At 39.0% G+C, this 18325-nt stretch overlaps 1 protein-coding gene across 1 annotated transcript in view; it reads right to left on the bottom strand.

The window, feature by feature from the left end:
• DYNC2H1 (dynein cytoplasmic 2 heavy chain 1) overlaps window positions 1-18325 on the bottom strand; it is a 393773-nt gene that overhangs the window by 371906 nt on the left and 3542 nt on the right. The window contains exons 2-10 of the mRNA XM_084624374.1: window positions 17819-17989; window positions 15979-16114; window positions 15488-15606; window positions 14740-14884; window positions 12158-12390; window positions 11693-11827; window positions 11482-11595; window positions 11184-11295; window positions 10846-10970 (exon numbers count right to left, since the gene is read on the bottom strand). Of these exons, the coding sequence (XP_084480500.1) occupies window positions 10846-10970; window positions 11184-11295; window positions 11482-11595; window positions 11693-11827; window positions 12158-12390; window positions 14740-14884; window positions 15488-15606; window positions 15979-16114; window positions 17819-17989 (1290 nt within the window). The remainder of the gene's footprint in view (window positions 1-10845; window positions 10971-11183; window positions 11296-11481; window positions 11596-11692; window positions 11828-12157; window positions 12391-14739; window positions 14885-15487; window positions 15607-15978; window positions 16115-17818; window positions 17990-18325) is intronic.

The raw sequence follows: 18325 nt of genomic DNA, 5'->3' as shown, positions 1-18325 counted from the left end.
AGTAGGACAGTAGTACGGCTCTGGAGTCCTAAGCTGGGGAGCTGGGGGAAATTGGCTGGAGCCTCTCTGTTGCTGCTTCATGAGAAGCACTCAAATAACTCGGCTGGGTGTGACCCTGCCTGTGGACGTCTGTGTAAGTGCAGTACCTGGAGAGGTTTGCAGCTTGTTACATCACAGTGTGAAAGGGAGGCCAGGTTGGTAAGCCAGAGGTCTCAGCGGTACCCCAGTTACAGGTTGCACCACGGGGAACCCGTCCCAAACATCTTGTCTTTACAAAAAGTACTAAAAGGGTGATCTATCACCAATGCATGTAGTTCACTAATTCTTCTGGCTGAAGTAACTGCTATTATAAAGGCCATCTTCACAAATAAATGGAACAAAGAGCGGCTCACTATAGGTTCAAATGGTTGTGACAAGTTGAATCAAAACTAAATTCTGGTTCCATGGAGGGACAGGGTCTCACACAGGGGGACACAGGTTCAATATCCTTTCAAAAAGTTCTTAACCAGCATATACGAAAAAATAGATTTGACAATTATGTGATAATGGTATGCTGCTATTGCTGCTAAATGAACCCTTAATGGAGGGCAGAGATAACCCATTTATTTTTAAGTGTAACAGATATTCCAGAATAAGTTGCACTGGAGCTGGAACTGGGTCAGCACCTTTTCCAGTTGTCCATAAAACAAATCTTTTCCACTTTAACTCATGTTTTGTAGTAGATGGCTTTCTGGAATTAATTAAAACTCTCGGCATCTCAACCAAGCATGATCTTTCTTACTCTGTCAAAGGCCTATCACCCATGCTGTCAAACGTAACAACCAGAAATCTGGATGTGATACACAGGATTTTGAGCTGCTCTCTTTTGTTTCCAAGCACAGTACTGAAAACACTGCTTTGCCACTATTAACTGAAAAAAGGGGAAAAACCTACATGAAATTAATTAAATTGCTAAGAAATAGGGCGGTAGCAGTAGGCAATAATATTAAGATCCATAAGATAACAAGTATATATTAAAGAAATAATGTGATAATAATGTAAGAATCAATCCTGAAGCACTTACATGAGAGGAAAGTGATCAGGAACAGTCAGCATGGATTCACCAAGGGAAGGTCATGCCTGACTAATCTAATCGCCTTCTATGATGAGATTACTGGTTCTGTGGATGAAGGGAAAGCAGTGGATGTATTGTATCTTGACTTTAGCAAAGCTTTTGACACGGTCTCCCACAGTATTCTTGTCAGCAAGTTAAAGAAGTACGGGCTGGATGAATGCACTATAAGGTGGGTAGAAAGTTGGCTAGATTGTCGGGCTCAACGGGTAGTGATCAATGGCTCCATGTCTAGTTGGCAGCCGGTGTCAAGTGGAGTGCCCCAGGGGTTGGTCCTGGGGCTGGCTTTGTTCAATATCTTCATAAACGATCTGGAGGATGGTGTGGATTGCACTCTCAGCAAATTTGCGGATGATACTAAACTGGGAGGAGTGGTAGATACGCTGGAGGGCAGGGATAGGATACAGAGGGACCTAGACAAATTGGAGGATTGGGCCAAAAGAAATCTGATGAGGTTCAATAAGGATAAGTGCAGGGTCCTGCACTTAGGACGGAAGAACCCAATGCACAGCTACAGACTAGGGACCGAATAGCTAGGCAGCAGTTCTGCGGAAAAGGACCTAGGGGTGACAGTGGACGAGAAGCTGGATATGAGTCAGCAGTGTGCCCTTGTTGCCAAGAAGGCCAATGGCATTTTGGGATGTATAAGTAGGGGCATAGCGAGCAGATCGAGGGACGTGATCGTCCCCTCTATTCGACATTGGTGAGGCCTCATCTGGAGTACTGTGTCCAGTTTTGGGCCCCACACTACAAGAAGGATGTGGATAAATTGGAAAGAGTCCAGCGAAGGGCAACAAAAATGATTAGGGGACTGGAACACATGACTTATGAGGAGGGGCTGAGGGAACTGGGATTGTTTAGTCTGCAGAAGAGAAGAATGAGGGGGGATTTGATAGCTGCTTTCAACTACCTGAGAGGTAGTTCCACAGAGGATGGTTCTAGACTATTCTCAGTGGTGGAAGAGGACAGGACAAGGAGTAATGGTCTCAAGTTGCAGTGGGGGAGGTTTAGATTGGATATTAGGAAAAACTTTTTCACCAGGAGGGTGGTGAAACACTGGAATGCGTTGCCTAGGGAGGTGGTGGAATCTGCTTCCTTAGAAGTTTTTAAGATCAGGCTTGACAAAGCCTTGGCTGGGATGATTTAATTGGGGATGGTTCCTGCTTTTGAGCAGGGGGTTGGACTAGATGACCTCCTGAGGTCCCTTCCAACCCTGATATTCTATGATGATTTATAGTTTAAAAGGCTGGTAATTTAAGGGTGTCATCAATGTTGGCACAAAGCCAAGGACAGGGAGATGGCAGTTCTAAGCTATTTAACCCATTGGTTCTCAACCCATGGCCCAATCAGCACACAGCTGTGGCCCACGTGACATCCTCAGGGCCATACAAGTAGTACTGGATACAGCCCACATATATAGGTTGAGAACCATTGGTTTAACCTATGGCTGGTGTGTTGCTGGGCAAATATGGACTGAGATTAGGTAAAGGTCATTCCAAAACTGCAGAGAGGGGTCAGTCAGACATACTCAGTCCAAAAACATGCGAGGGTCACCATAAATTTAGCAGTTATGATTGGTCTATAAATATGGACCAATCGGAGAGGGTCTGAAGGTGATTGGAAAATAGATATTCTAATGATAGGATTGAAAAATAAGCTAATCAGAACAGGCCAAAAACTGTATATACGGCAGAGAGCAGGCAGGCAAAGGTTGGAGCAGGAGAAGGAGAAGATCATAGAAACCTAAAAGAGCAAGGAACAGCAAGGAAGAAGACCCTGAAGGAAGAAGCAACTGCAGGGTGGCAGCAGCAGCGGTGTTGCTTGGTCACAGCAGAAGGACCCTGACAGAACAGAGGGAGACAGAAGCCGGTGGAAAGTGAACATGCCAATCATAGTATAGGATATAGAATAAAAAAAAGGGTTAATTAATGTGTATGCTTGGGATAATAAAGTTGGAGGTCTGTCTTTGTATGTTTGTTACTATGTATAAAATTTAGAATTTATTAAGATTGTTTTCAGTGTCCTGCATATGACTGATCACCATGTGCAGAACATAATCACTGAAGCCATTCCAACTGTATTACATTACAGTATTGGGCACTTTAACTTGTATTCCTGTACTAAGGTATTTATGTTTTAATTCAGGTTTAGATTAATTAAACTAGGAAAGATTGGTTACATTAAATAAAGAAAACACTTGGTTTTGGAAAAGTATTGCCTGGGTGTCAATCCTTTGAGCGGAAGGTTGTATCCATGTCCTCCCAAGGGAGAATAGATATAGTCTGTTCTGAAAGGTTTCCTGAAGAGCATAGGGAGATCTTTGGTAAACCCTGGCAATTTCACTAGGACAGGCCCCCTCCTTTCACCCTGCAGGGACAGAATAATAGGTTAACATTTGGGGTACCCAGAAATAAGCAAACAGAAAGGCTACTCTGGGACCCCTGAGTCTGTTCTTGGGGTAACAGATGGAAGACCCTCCCCCACTGCTAGGGTAGCAAATCCATTGATAACAGGAGAATTTTGTGATTCCCCTTGGATAAACAGAGTAACTCAGTGTACCATTATCTCGGCCACACTGGATCAAGGTGCCACAAGTACTCCTTTTTACTGCATCACTGAGAATCACCCTAGCTGAACCTTGTCTTCTTTTCTTTAGGACTCTGGGAATGAGGGGAAATGGGAGGAAATGCATGTATCAAAACCGCTCCACAATCTAGGAGAAATGCATCTGTCAATGAAGTCTGTTTGAGCCTGCTCTTGAGCAGAAATGGGGACATTTTGTATGGAATCTAGTTGCAAATAGGTCTATGTTCGGAAATCCCAAAGACTGAAAATATCCTGAATCCCCAAATCTTTTGGAGTCCATTCTTGCATCTGCGAAGAATCTCTGCTCCGTCAATCTGCAATCACATTATATTGACCCACTACATGTAGGGCAACAGGGTATATATTATGCTGGATACACCAATCCCGAAGTTGTATTGTCTCTTTGCAAAGTTGAGACAATAGAGTTCCTCCTTGCTTGTTCACATAATATACTACTGACAAGTTGTCCGTGGCCCCTTGAATTACCGCATTCGACAACTGTGAGAGAAATACTCTGAGTCGGACTGCCCTCTGTTTTGAATACATTTATGTGCAACAGAGATTCTTTGCCGTTCCAAAGGCCTTGAATGTACAAATTGCAAAGATGCGCTCCTCACCTTGTAGGTATTATTAAAAGTGGAGAAGGTGGGTTGAACAAAACTCCCTTGAGGACATTTTGAGGTTCCAGCCACCATCTTAGGGAGAGAAAAACCTTCTTCAGAACAGTGAGTACTTTTTGCATACTTAATGACAGGTTTCAGAGTAACAGCCGTGTTAGTCTGTATTCGCAAAAAGAAAGGGAGTACTAGTGGCACCTTAGAGACTAACCAATTTATTTGAGCATAAGCTTTCATGACCTACAGCTCACTTCATCAGATGCATCACTTCATTGGACGTAGCTCACGAAAGCTTATGCTCAAATAAACTGGTTAGTCTCTAAGGTGCCACTAGTACTCCTTTTCTTTTTGCGAATACAGACTAGTGGCACCTTAGAAACTAATCAATTTATCTGAGCATAAGCTTTCATGAGCTACAGCTCACTTCATCAGATGCATCACTTCATTGGATGTAGCTCACAAAAGCTTATGCTCAAATAAATTGGTTAGTCTCTAAGGTGCCACTAGTACTCCTTTTCTTTTTGTATACTGTTCATAATGGATCTGAAATTCCTTAGTAGTTAGTGCTGAAGAGGTCTCATTCTGAGCCTGGCATATGGAGGCACATAGGTCATGGATGCCATTAGCTAAACTACCTGAATGCATCTGATGAAGTGAGCTGTAGCTCATGAAAGCTCATGCTCAAATAAATTTGTTAGTCTCTAAGGTGCCACAAGTACTCCTTTTCTTTTTGCGAATAACATGGCTGCTACTCTCATACCTTTTGACAGGGATATTGAAGCATATGGTAGTTTTTAATTTTTAAAACCTCTTCCTTTTATGGAGTTGAGAATCACACCAATGAATGGAATCTTCTGTGACAGTGTGAGAAGAGACTCTTTTTCGTTCATGAGAAGACCAAAGGTTACAAATAAAGAATGAGTGACCAAAATGGCTTTCTGTAATTCTTCTTTTGAGAAAGCCTTCAGAAGCCAATTGTTGCAGTACAGAAATACAAAAATTTCCTGTCTTCTCAGATATGCAGCTACCAGAGCCATGCATTTGGTAAAGACATTGGGTGTGGCTGAAAGGCCACACAGTAGGACTCTGTACTGGAAATGGACTCTGTACTGAACCAATAGAAAAACAGGGATATTTTCAATATGAGGTTCTTTCTGAAAGATGAATCTTTGAGATTGAAATCACCAAAGTAATTCAAAAGTGGACAGGGAGGGAATAATTAATGCTATACTCACCATCCTGAATTGAAACTTCCTGATGAACATGCTTAAAGCTCTGAGGTCTAGAATTGGTCTGAGGCCTCCATTCTTTTTAGGGGATTAGAAAATAGCATGAATAAAATCCCTTGTGCCTGGAATCTAAAGGAATTTTTTCTGCAGCCCCTGCTTGCAGTAGAGCTTGGGCTTCTACCCTTAACAAGTTCTCGTGAGAAGGGTCCCTGAAAAGATAGTGAATAGCAGATGGATCACTTGATCATTGCCTGTTCTCTTCATTCCCTCTGAAGCACCTGGCATTGGCTATTGTCAGAAGACAGGATACTGAGCCAGATGGGTACTGGGATAGATATAATACTTTGTCCTGCCTTGAGTGCAGGGGACTGGACTTGAAGATCTCTCAATGTCCCATCCAGTCCTACTATTCTTTGATTCCATGCTTTTATGGACCTTTGACCTGACTCAGCATGGCTGTTCTTATGTAAGGAACGTGAGAGGAGTTGCATGGAGGAAGGAATATTAATTGGATGGTATAGAATGCTTTTATTTTATTTAAAACCCATCTGTCTGAGGTGATATTTGACCATGCACTGTACAAATAAGAGAGAGAGTTTCTGAAAACATGGGTAGTATTTATTGAAATTGGTTTGAAGCTCTCATTCATCACATCAAACCTGCAGGCTGATGAGAGGCAAGAAAGATGTAATCAAGGAGTTCTTCATCCTTGTCCTGAGCTTGTGGGATTTTTTTCCTCTCCTGCATTTTAGAGGATGTCTGTTTTCAGTGTTGATAATAAGGCTGCCTCTCATAGGTTTAAGAAGAAGAAGGGAACGAAGATAGAACGTATTGTCTAGGGTATCTGAAGATAGATACAGATGTCTTTCTACAATAAAGAGGTAATAACCCCCAAGATCTCACAGGTGAGTTTATTTCCTTCATTCTCTCCAGCACTGTATCAGTTTTTGCACTAAAAATAATCCATCTCCTTCAAAAGGTAAATCCTCATTTTTGTCTTTCTTTCCATAGGCAAATATAAGGATTGTAGCTAGGCATGTCTATGGAGAGTTATCACTAAAACCACAGATCTTGATGCGGTGTCAAAAACATCAAATGACGGCCTAAGGGCATGGTTCACCACATGTTGGCCTTTCATAATGAGAGCTGTTGTTAATCTCCTCTAGTCCTCTGGGAGGTTCTTGGTTAAGACAGATCTTCTCCCACAAGTGAAATTGATATCTGGACATAACTGCTTGATATCGACCACATGCATGTTTAAAGAAAGCGACAAAAAAAATTCTTCTTAGAGAGTCCAACTTTTTTCCTTCTTTGTCATAAGGAGTCAAGTGCTGAAGACCTGACCTGGATTTTTGACCTGATGCTGCTACCACAAGAGAATTGGTTTGAAGGTGCACATGAAAACAGAAAAACCCTTCCTGTGAGACCTGATATAATTTATCTGCCTTTTTTTAAACTGATTGACATGAAGATGGATTTGACCAAAAAGATTTTCTGGTTGCCAGAGACCTTCCAATATAGGCAATGACACCTTACTCTTTGCAATAGAACACAAAATACTGGACATGTGGCTCCTTTCAAAGCTACTGAGGTAATATTAAAGTTGATGCCATCCTATCCACTAGCTTATGAAATTGAACGCTGTCCTGAGAAGGAGACGTTGCTGTAACTACATCCACATTTTCCATATCTTTTTGTTGAATTCCTGTAGAAAAGATGTTGTCTGATGCTCCTCCTCAAATAATGTCTCCTGTGGTAAGGATTGGGAACATTCTCTAAGTGTCGGATCCTTACCCCTCAGATCCACAACGCTCAGATCCATCAGTTCCAGTTAAAGATGTAGTGGCTACAAAGATTCAAGCTTCCTGGAGTGATAGTGATAAGTAGGATTTGGCCGATATGTCCCAGGCATCCAAGGCAGTATATGCCAATCCTGCCATTCACCCCAATACTGTCTCACATACCTTGTTTGGAACACAGGGTGCCATGGAGGGAAATTCTGATCTGAAAATGGTCAGATCATACTCTTGCTTGTTGGATCCAGCTCTATATCTGATTGCAGATCCCATCCCAGATCCAATACTGAAGCAGCAGGTGAAATGACCACTGTGGGGATCTGGGTCATGTAGCATGGTGACAAATCTCTTCTTAAAGTTGGGATCTTAGGTGGTGGAAGAGAGACTGGAAAATCTCCATGCTTGATGTCCCATCTTAGTCTTTTATCATGAGAACCATAAGAAATAGCCAGATCTGTTAGTAGATGTGAGTCCAAGTGAATCTGTACCATGACAGTTAAAGTATGCTGCTGAACTGATGTGTTCAGATCAGATGATCTTTCCTTCGGATCCGTATTTCGAGAATGGATCTACAGATCTACCATCCTTTGGTCTCAGATTCGCATGTGAAAGGTCTGACGTACTACCAGGTATATGTCTTAATTTAGCTTTCAGTTTCCTCTGAAATGGGGCAGCCAGTTCTAATAAGTTATTTGGACCCATAGGATGACTGTCTGAAATGGGTATTAATTTTGGAGTCAGATCCAAAGGCTTAGGAACAGTCAGATCTGCCAATCTGGAACTGGAGCTCAGTGCCAAGATGGAAGCCTTCATTCTTGCAATTTTCTCGGATATAAATGTACTCAGAGCTGATTCAAGCCTCCTATCCTTATTTTCAGATCCTTCAGAGTTCTCAGATCCCAGAGGCTTGACAGACAAAGCCTCCTGTAATAAAAGAGCCTAAACAGTGCTTAATTTGTGCCAGGGCTTGCCAGGGCTGAGCCCTGGCACCACTAAGCTTGAGGGTTCATAGCCCCTCTGGGTTTGCTGCATCAGTTATGAATGTAAAAAAGTCACCTGAGCCCCAGAACCTCTTTCCTTAAAAATTAAGCGCTGGGCCTGAAGACTATTTTGTCTTTCCTTCTGGGCCTGAGGTGTGAAAGTATTACAGGTAGCACAACATGCTGGGGAAAGGTTCTCCCCCAAACACTTTAAACACTGAACATGTATGTCAGACGCAAAGAGGACTGCTGGGAAAGATGTGCACCACCTGAAGCCATGTTTCTTCATACTGGGATCATCCATACTGAACTATAGAACTATACCTTAAAACTATGATGTAATCTAAATCTTGCCTAATTTATCCTAAAACTAAGTATAGACTACTAACTAAACTACTAACAGCAAGAAACTAATATGAAGGCACTACCAATCAATACATCTGTGAGATCCAATGGTTCACATCCTTCCGCGGCTGCTGTTGGAAAGAACTGAGGCTGCAGTGGCACCACAGCTCCTATATATTCGTGCTCTTAGAACACCCTCAAGCGCCAAACGGGGAGGATGGGGGAGCATGGGCACCTGTCGGGCACTGCTACCAGAAGCTTCTACCATCTTGCTGTACTAATCAGCAAAAGCCCCAAGAATGGCACTATGCAGAGGACACTTGAAAAATTTTGTGGTACTTTGCAAGTTTTTTTATTTGAAGAATAAAACTGCCCTGAAGGAAGGACCTGAATAGACTTTTGGGTGTAGCATGAGTCCTTCTTGGGCTGGGGGAGACAGGCCAGCAACTGGATAGTCCAGAAAGCTATCTAGCATCCTCTTTATTGTGCTTTTTGGTTAGAAAAGAACACAGCCTCTTTGAAGCCAGCTGGTGCCTTGCTAGTTAGTGTGCCCTGGATTGGGGGACCTGGAGCACAAAGAAGATTACAATACTATCATGGATGACATTACAAAGCTTTGGTTAATCTGAATTTGGTAAATCAGTATAAACTCTATCTCTCAATTAAGTTGATAGATTCATCTCAGTAAGTCAGAATGAGGTATCTATTATACAGTCAAATATATTAGGAAGCAGTGTTTCTTCCAGGATCTTAAGAAAATGAGAAGATGAATTTCAACTGAGTGCCAAAAGCATAAGGAAATATTCAGAAGGTCTGAACACTTTTTCCCATCACTTTTAAAAATATTTTTTATGGCATGTATGTTTAAAAAAAGTGCCTATTCTCATAATTCTGTCACAAACTGCAATTTAAGTAAAAAGTTTAAAATACTAAAATGGCTCTGGTGTTTTTTAGAAGGAAAGCAGAGCAAGTAAGCCTTTCTCAAAAACCAAAAGTATGCCATTGGCAAAAACATAAGTGTATGTATAAAGAAGTGATGGTGCATATGTTATAACAGATGCTACCTCCTGAGTTCGATTTTAGAATATCTAAAAACTTGAAATGTTTCCTCTAAAGTCAAATTCATCAGGACGTGTGAATCTAGTGTATGAATCTGTACAAATCTTTCCATTCAACTAATCTATTTCTACCTGCCTTTTCCTTATTCAACTGTCTAAATGGGCCATCTTGATTATCACTACAAAAGTTTTTTTCTCCTGCTGATAATAGCTCATCTTAATTAGCCTCTTACAGTTTGTATGGCAACTTCCACCTTCTCAGTGTGTGTGTGTATATATCTTCTCTATACATCCGATGAAGTGGGCTGTAGCCCACGAAAGCTTATGCTCTAATAAATTTGTCACTCTATAAAGATGCCACAAGTACTCCTGGGTTTTTTGCACTTAAATATGTTACATACTGAACACCTAAAAGCATTTCTTTAATCTCAGAAACCCATTTATATAATAAATTATAAATGTGATGATAGCAAGGCACAGATATTGTTTGATATTATTGTGTGAATACAAACTAATCAAAGACAGGAAATTATAACTGAGCAAATACCCTTAACCCACCCAGTCGTGAAGCAGAAAACACTAATGTACAGCACCCTGACTTTATGACAAAGAACCAACAATTCTGCTTTTTAATATGATACTGGGAACCCCTTGCTTGCACTGGTGAGCACTTATTCACACAAGAAATACCACTGATTTCTGAAGGACTATTCATGAGTTACTACTCGCTACTCAGAGTAAGTGGGTCACAATCTGGCTCATTGTAAGCCTTCTATGGAAACCACATGTGCACACTTGAGGAAGCAATCTGAGCCACAGTGTCTACCACCACTGTAGAATTCTGGTCTTTCCCAGTTTTTGTAATACTCTAAAACATTTTGTAATAAACCGTTTTTAAAACATAAGAGGTTTTTCAATGTATTATGTATCCAAGAAACAATTTTTGCGTGTTGAATAAATGAAAAACTGTTTAGCAAGAGTCCTACTGAAGAGGAGCTTTGAACCTTTAACTCCAGTGAAATCAACAAGTGTTGCAAATGTTGAGTACCCCTGAAGTCTTTTATGCCACATTTTTTACTGAGAAGTCAGTATGCAGTGTCTCAAGAAGAATTTAAACTATTACCTTCAACTGCAGCTGCCGCACCCAAACAATATTATTGACAACTTCAGAAAGATTTTTGCCTGAAAGTGGCCCAGATACATCACCAGGAACACCATGACATCGAGCTTCAAAGTCTGTTCGAAAATCTGTATCAATCAAACAAACTGTTCATGTTAGACCCACAAAGCAACAGAACCAGTTAGCAATAATGAATTATAGCTACAAACAACATACTAGTCTCTTACCAAAAAAATGTGTTGCAAAATACTACTCCCAAAAGAAAACAGACAAAGTAGAGAGCAATTAAAACATTTCCAAAAGTACATACTGATTTTGAATTCTCTATGATACACTTTTACCTTTGACAGAGTCCTGAAGTCTTGCTAGCAAAGTTTCCCTTTCAAAAAGCAATTCTTTGCTAATGCTTGGGCGTTTTACCAGTTCCTTATATTTCTGAAATGCTTGAAGCAGCTAGCATAAGAAATAATGTAAAGAAAAAAGGTTATTTCTACTCAAACTGAAACACATTCTTAGGCACCACGGTTCATAAATCCTATATGTGATCATAAATAACTATTTCTTTGTTTTAAAATGACTATTTGAGAATTCTGCAATCTGATACATAGTAAAGCCTTTGTGTTATAAAAATATTTTTACCTGTTGAGGACTGTCTTGAATTTCTGAAATAAATGTTTTTAGTTTGCTTGCTATTTTCTGTTCCACTGGTGCAACAATTCTCTCATATTGAGACACTGCAGCTCTCCATAAAGGCTGGAGATAATGAATAGCTGAGTTAGTTTGAGATATGTTAATACTCACAATAAAGTCACAGAAATTATGTATAGAAAAATAAAAATAAACATTATACCTCTGTGTAGGGGTTATAGTGCACAGGATTCAGGCAAGCAAAGGGTTCAAACACCTGAGCAAGGTGCAATGTTTGTTGTTCCCCCATTGGTAAAAAATATGCAAGTTTTTCATGAAGCGTTCTAATAGTCAGCACCTAAAACAAAAAAGTAGTATTTTATTTATTGTAATGGGATTTTTATATGCCCAGCATCATGATGCCTGGGCACATAACTTATATTAAAAACAAGAAATGCAATACACAGTACAAACTCCCCCGTCTGTACCATACCTCCCCATCACAAATAAACCTTCCCTCACAATGAGCTACAGTCAAATAAACATTAAACACAAATGTGTATTAAACCGTACTCTGATTATAAAAATGATGCAAAATATTACACATTATTAGTTTTATTTACAACTAAAAAATACCTCTGTAGTTTTGTTTCCAACAAAAACAAATCAAAATTCACCAAACTCGTACCTCATCAAGACGTTTGCCAAGTTTGTCTAATGTTTCAGGAACATATTTCTCACTTTTCCATGGATATGGTGTATACCGTTGCCATAGTTGTCCAGTTAGGTGATCACAGGCAGCTACCCACTGTTCACAAATCATGATACCAGCCTTCAGATTTTCTTTCACAATGTGAAAAGCATCCTCCCACAGATTCAAAGTTTCCATTTTTTTCTGAACAAACCTACCAAGAGAGCCTCCTAAAACAGCATAAAAACATACAACAAAGTATATAAATATAACCAAATATAACAAGTATGTTTAAAATCCTTTCTTTATCTTCCTCACCACAGTACATTTCCATTTTTAAAAGCTATTGAAGAGATATTTTGATACTAAATGCAAATCTCATAAACAAACAACTATTCACTTAGTGCCTGATTCTGCAATCCTTTGCTCATGAATAAGAGCTACAGAACTGGAATCCTTAATAAATTAAATTATATACATATTATGTAAGACAACATATTTAAAAATAAAAGTCTCACTTTTCAGTAGGCTGTATTTTAACAGATTTTATAGTTTTCATAGAGTTTTAGGCCAGAAGAGATCATTAGATCATCTAGTATGACCTGTATATCAAAGCCAAATAAATTTTGCTCATTTGCCCGTGTTGAGTCCAAAAACTTGGATTAGATTGAAGCATTTCAGTCCTCAGAAAACTAAACTGTTGTATGCTACAGGCAGAGAACAGAAGAGACTGAGGTCAGGGTGCCACAAATGCCTGAGGCCCCTGCAATGTCCAGATAATCCTAGCAGGTGATCCAGGCTCTATGCTGCAGAGGAAGGCAAAAACAAAAACAAAACCCAAGATACATGCTAACCTGCCCTGGGGGGAAATTCTTTCCCATCCCCAAATCTGGAGATCAGTTGAACCCTGAGCAGGTAAGCAAGACACACAAATAAAATACTGTACCAAAAAATGAGAATTCTCTATGCCATTTCACAGTAATGATCTACCCCATCTGGCGTTCTGACTCCAGCTATGATCAATCCCTAATGCTTCAGAGCAAGGTTAAAAAAACCCAAAACCCAGAATATATTTGGCCAGTTGTGCACTGGGAGGATATAAAGCCCTTCCTAATCTCTGCAGGGTGAAGCCTTGAAGCAAGAGACTTGATTATAGTCATTGTCTTAATACACAGTTGCATGTGTTATGAGCATGTTGAGGACAATGCAGAGCTTCCCATCCTCTCCATGGCCTATGAAGGGAGGAATGAAATGAAGATTCATAGACTGCCAGGCCAAAAGAGACCACTATGACCATCCAGCCTGACTCCTACATGCATAGGTTGTAGAATTTTCCACAGAAGCTGAATTAAAGCACACATTTTAGAAAGATATCTAATCTCATTTTAAGGACTCCAAGCAACGGTGAGTCCACCACCTCCCCGAATAAGTTGTTCCAATGTTTAATTACCCTGACTGTTAGGAAATTGAGACTTATTTCAAGATTGAATTTGCCTAACTTCAACTTCTACCCAATGGATCTTGTTATGCCTTTTTCTGTAAGGCTCTCCAGTATTTCCACATCTTTCTTGAAGTGTGGAGAACTGAAGACAGTAGTCTAGTATTGGTCTTACCAATGCTGTGTGTACAGAGGCAAGGTCACTTCCCTATTTCTACTTGATATTCTCCTATTTATAAAACCAAAGATCATACTAGCCCTTTTTGCCACAGTATTGCACTAATAACTCATGATGACATGGATATCCACAATGCTCTCCAAGAGAGTCTCCCATCCTGCAGATGTTGCCTTCATTCTTTGCTCCCAGATGTATTACCTTGCATTTAGCTGTTTAAAATGCATTTTGTTGGCTTGTGACCATTTAATCAGACTCAGATAACTCTGTACCATAACCTGCCTTTCTCTTGATTTACTACCCTACCAGTCTTCATGTCATCTGTAAAGTTTACCAGCAAAGATTTTATATCATCATCATCTAAATCTTTGATAAAAAATATTGAATAGCATTGGACCAAGAACTTATCCCTGAGGGACCCCACTAGAAAAGGCCCTGCTCACTGATTTTCTCCCCATTAAAAACCACATTTTGAGAGCTGTCAGTAACCCAGTTTTAATCCATCCAATATGTGCTCCATTGGTTCCATATAATTCAAGTTTTTTGGTCAAAATGTCATGTGATACTGAGTCAAATGCCTTAGAGAAATCAAAGAATACTATATCAACACAGTTGCCAAGATAACAGGTTTGACAATACCTGCTTTTCATGAAAATATATTGACTGGTATTAATTATATTTTTAGCCTCCAATTCTTTGTTGATAGTCCCAGATTATTTTGCTTGGGAACGACATCAGATTAATCAGTCAACAATTCCATGGGTCATCCTTTTTATTCTTTTTAAATAGTGGAACTATTTTGCCAGTCCTCCAATCCTTTGGATTTTCCCCAATTTTCCAAGGTTTGTTAAAATTAAAGTTAGTGGTTCAGAGAGCTCCTCAGCTAGTTCCTTTAAGACTCCTGGGTGTATGTTATCCAGACCTGTTGATTTGAAAATGTGTGATCATTTCTACCCGCAGTTTTACCTATGACATCCAAAAGATTTTGCATGCGTGGCTGTGGAAAGGGATCATGTTCTGTTTGTCTCCATACATCATCAACAGTATCCCGCGTAGTCTCCACTAAGTCCACAACTTCAAATAAAGAGAGACTATCCAAATTGTAATAATCCTAGAAATAAAATACATTTTAAAATAACATGATTGTGCTACTGATGGATTAGAAATATTTACATTCTTTAGAATATTTTCAAATATGTTTGTTAACTGAGGCATTTTCTTGTTTACAGATATGTCAGGTCTTCATTTTAACTTAAAAATATAAGGCACAATCCTGCAAAAAAAAAATAAGGATGTGAGTAACTTTATTCATGTGAATAGTCTCACTGACTTCTGTGGGACTATTCATGTGAGTAAAATGATTCAAGTGCTTAACACTTTGCAGGGCAGAGTCCATAATCATCATCTTGTGTGTTAGTTCATTTTTTTATTATTTATCATCATCCCATTTTCAGCTGACAATCTTCTTACCATTCCTTTATTAATATTAATCTCTTTAAGACTAATTTTAGGATTGAAGGGGCCACACTCTGCTCTGAATTAAACTTGAGCAACCCCCACTAAAGTCAGTGGGAGCTGGAGAAGAGAAACTGCAAGAAGAATTTTGCCCCAGATTTTGTACTTCTGAACATCTCATACCATTTCACAAGTTGAGTAAATTGTTTACTAAGTTTGATATAAATACATCACTGAATAAATAAAAGAAAAAACATACTCTTGCAATTACTTCAAACAGATCTTTAAAATGAGAGGCTCTCTCTTTGCTACATGATTTACTTCCACGATGAGCACGCTCTATCCAGAACTGAAACTCATCATTTGGTGTAAGTATTGCTGCAAATACAAAACAGAAATCACTTAAATACGATTATTCAGATATAATGCATAATAACAAAATATCTTTAGGCAAAACACACTCTAAAATGGAAAGTTTTACCTTTGTATTATATCATTCTGCTTCAACTTTTGGGTCTACGTGTGATATCAGCTTAATATTAAGGCACCATACACTCAATCCTGCTAGACAGTGGGTGCCCTCAATTCCTAACTGCTAAGAGTATTCACAACCTTTCTAGGTCTATTCTGTTTTATTTAGGTTCTTAAACCACTCACATCACAGTGATAGAGACATGAATTCACAACTCTAATGAAATATTCAATTTTTAATTTCAATTGTGTTGTAAAATAAGTAATTGTAGTACACACCGCGCACATCATCTTCACGGAATTTGGTTCCTGAGTAATTGGGATCTGATCTTCTGAGGACAGTGCCCAAACCAATCTCTAGCTCACTCAGAAGATTCTGGAGTTTGGGATCAAACTCCCTACTCCATTTCTCATCCTACAACAAAGATTCCAAGCAATAAAAATCATGTTAGAACTCTTTATCATTTTCCTATTATCTGCTTTTTTTTCAAATAATTGAGGAATAATAATTATTCATTTGATGGGGGGAAGAGAACAGGGAATGTACTTAAATTCAGGGAAGGACATCTTATTCTTTTACAGGTTGGACAAATCAAAACATTGAACCATATCATGCCAATCATTTTTTTGAAAAAAACTCCTTACTGATTTAAACATGGCCTACAGCTCAAAACTGATTGTAAGACATGAATTAATATTTTCAAAAGGATGCTGCAAACAGATATTCTTTCATCATTCTCTATTAAAGCAACCAGGTATGGAATATACTCCTGTGCTGGAAATTACTGGTTAAAATGAATAATGAAGGTTATTGTAATCTTCTGGAATCACTCTAAGACTATGACAGAAAATAAATTGGGGCTTGGAAACTATGAAACACTGAAATTTATTTTGCTAAGATAAAGAAATGTAACCATGATTTTCCTTTGTTTGTGAAAAACTGAATAAAGAAAATATCTTCCTTATCACAAAATAGGAAAAGGAGGTATCATTTTAGAAGATATTAATCCTCAGTTTAGCTTTTACATTTTCACATGTAAGATACACTGCTACCCTCTCCAATCCCTGTGCCAAATTATGCAGTCCTCAATTAAGCAAAACTCTCAGAATTTAGCCCTCTGCGATCAATTCTCCTGTTGACACATGGTGGAATTTAAGCAGGTAAAACCTATCAGCACAATGGAAAACAGAGTCAAATAAGTCAGTTTAGGAATCCAGCACACCTATTTACCATATAAAATAGCTATAGTGGTTTGTGTATTCCTGCCATTGAACTTGAAACAATATCTGATACACATTTTAAAAAATGACACAGACTTATGTAAAGGTTGCTGTAAGGTGCCTCCTTTAACTTGAAAATGAAATAAAATATTCATTCCTTAACCTTTGTATATATTTTAATTTTAAAGCTAACAGAAAAGCAAATTACAATAAATCTCAGAGAACAATTAACATGGGATGGGGAAGATTTATAGTGAAAATAGAGGAAAGTAATCTGTAAGTACACATTTTTTAATGTATAAAAATATAACGTGATCGTTCCCCTCTATTCGACATTGGTGAGGCCTCATCTGGAGTACTGTGTCCAGTTTTGGGCCCCACACTTCAAGAAGGATGTGGATAAATTGGAGAGAGTCCAGCGAAGGGCAACAAAAATGATTAGGGGACTGGAACACATGAGTTATGAGGAGAGGCTGAGGGAGCTGGGATTGTTTAGCCTGCAGAAGAGAAGAATGAGGGGGATTTGATAGCTGCTTTCAACTACCTGAAAGGGGGTTCCAAAGAGGATGGCTCTAGACTGTTCTCAATGGTAGCAGATGACAGAACGAGGAGTAATGGTCTCAAGTTGCAGTGGGGGAGGTTTAGATTGGATATTAGGAAAAACTTTTTCACTAAGAGGGTGGTGAAACACTGGAATGCGTTACCTAGGGAGGTGGTAGAATCTCCTTCCTTAGAGGTTTTTAAGGTCAGGCTTGACAAAGCCCTGGCTGGGATGATTTAACTGGGAATTGGTCCTGCTTTGAGCAGGGGGTTGGACTAGATGACCTTCTGGGGTCCCTTCCAACCCTGATATTCTATGATTCTATGATTCTATGATCTGTAATGGTATATTACTCACCTTTAATAATACTGGTGCAAATACCTGTCGTACTGCTTGATAAAGTGTATTAATAGGTGAATCTAACATAGATGACACAAGAATATTACTATGAAGATTATCTTCTGTAATAACATCAGGTCGCAGCTTAAAGAATACCAACACTTTATCTTTTGAGTCACCAGCTTCAACCTACAATGATCAAAAAACACAAGGTTCAAGAAAGAAAGAAAGAAAGAAAGAAACTGCAAATCACAAGATGTTTTTTCCCCCAAATGCACTTTCTATACAATTTAGAGTAAGGAAATAACTAATTACAAAATTTCATGTTACTTGACTTGTGATAAACATTCTGTTCATATCTGATTTGTTATAAATTCAAACCTTCATGTGATATTTATATTGGGCTGAATAGGAATCTGAAATGTAATACAAAATCAAATACTTAAAATGGCCTCTGCATTACAAGTAGAACTGGGCAAAAAATGGTTTGAATGGTTTGGATAAAAAAGCATTTTGTCAAAAAAT

Source organism: Lepidochelys olivacea, assembly GCF_965140295.1.
Source record: "Lepidochelys olivacea isolate rLepOli2 genome assembly, chromosome: 1".
NCBI lineage: Eukaryota > Metazoa > Chordata > Testudines > Cheloniidae > Lepidochelys > Lepidochelys olivacea.
The sequence above is the reverse complement of the archived record's forward strand: the minus strand, read 5'-3'. Positions and strand labels throughout refer to the sequence as shown.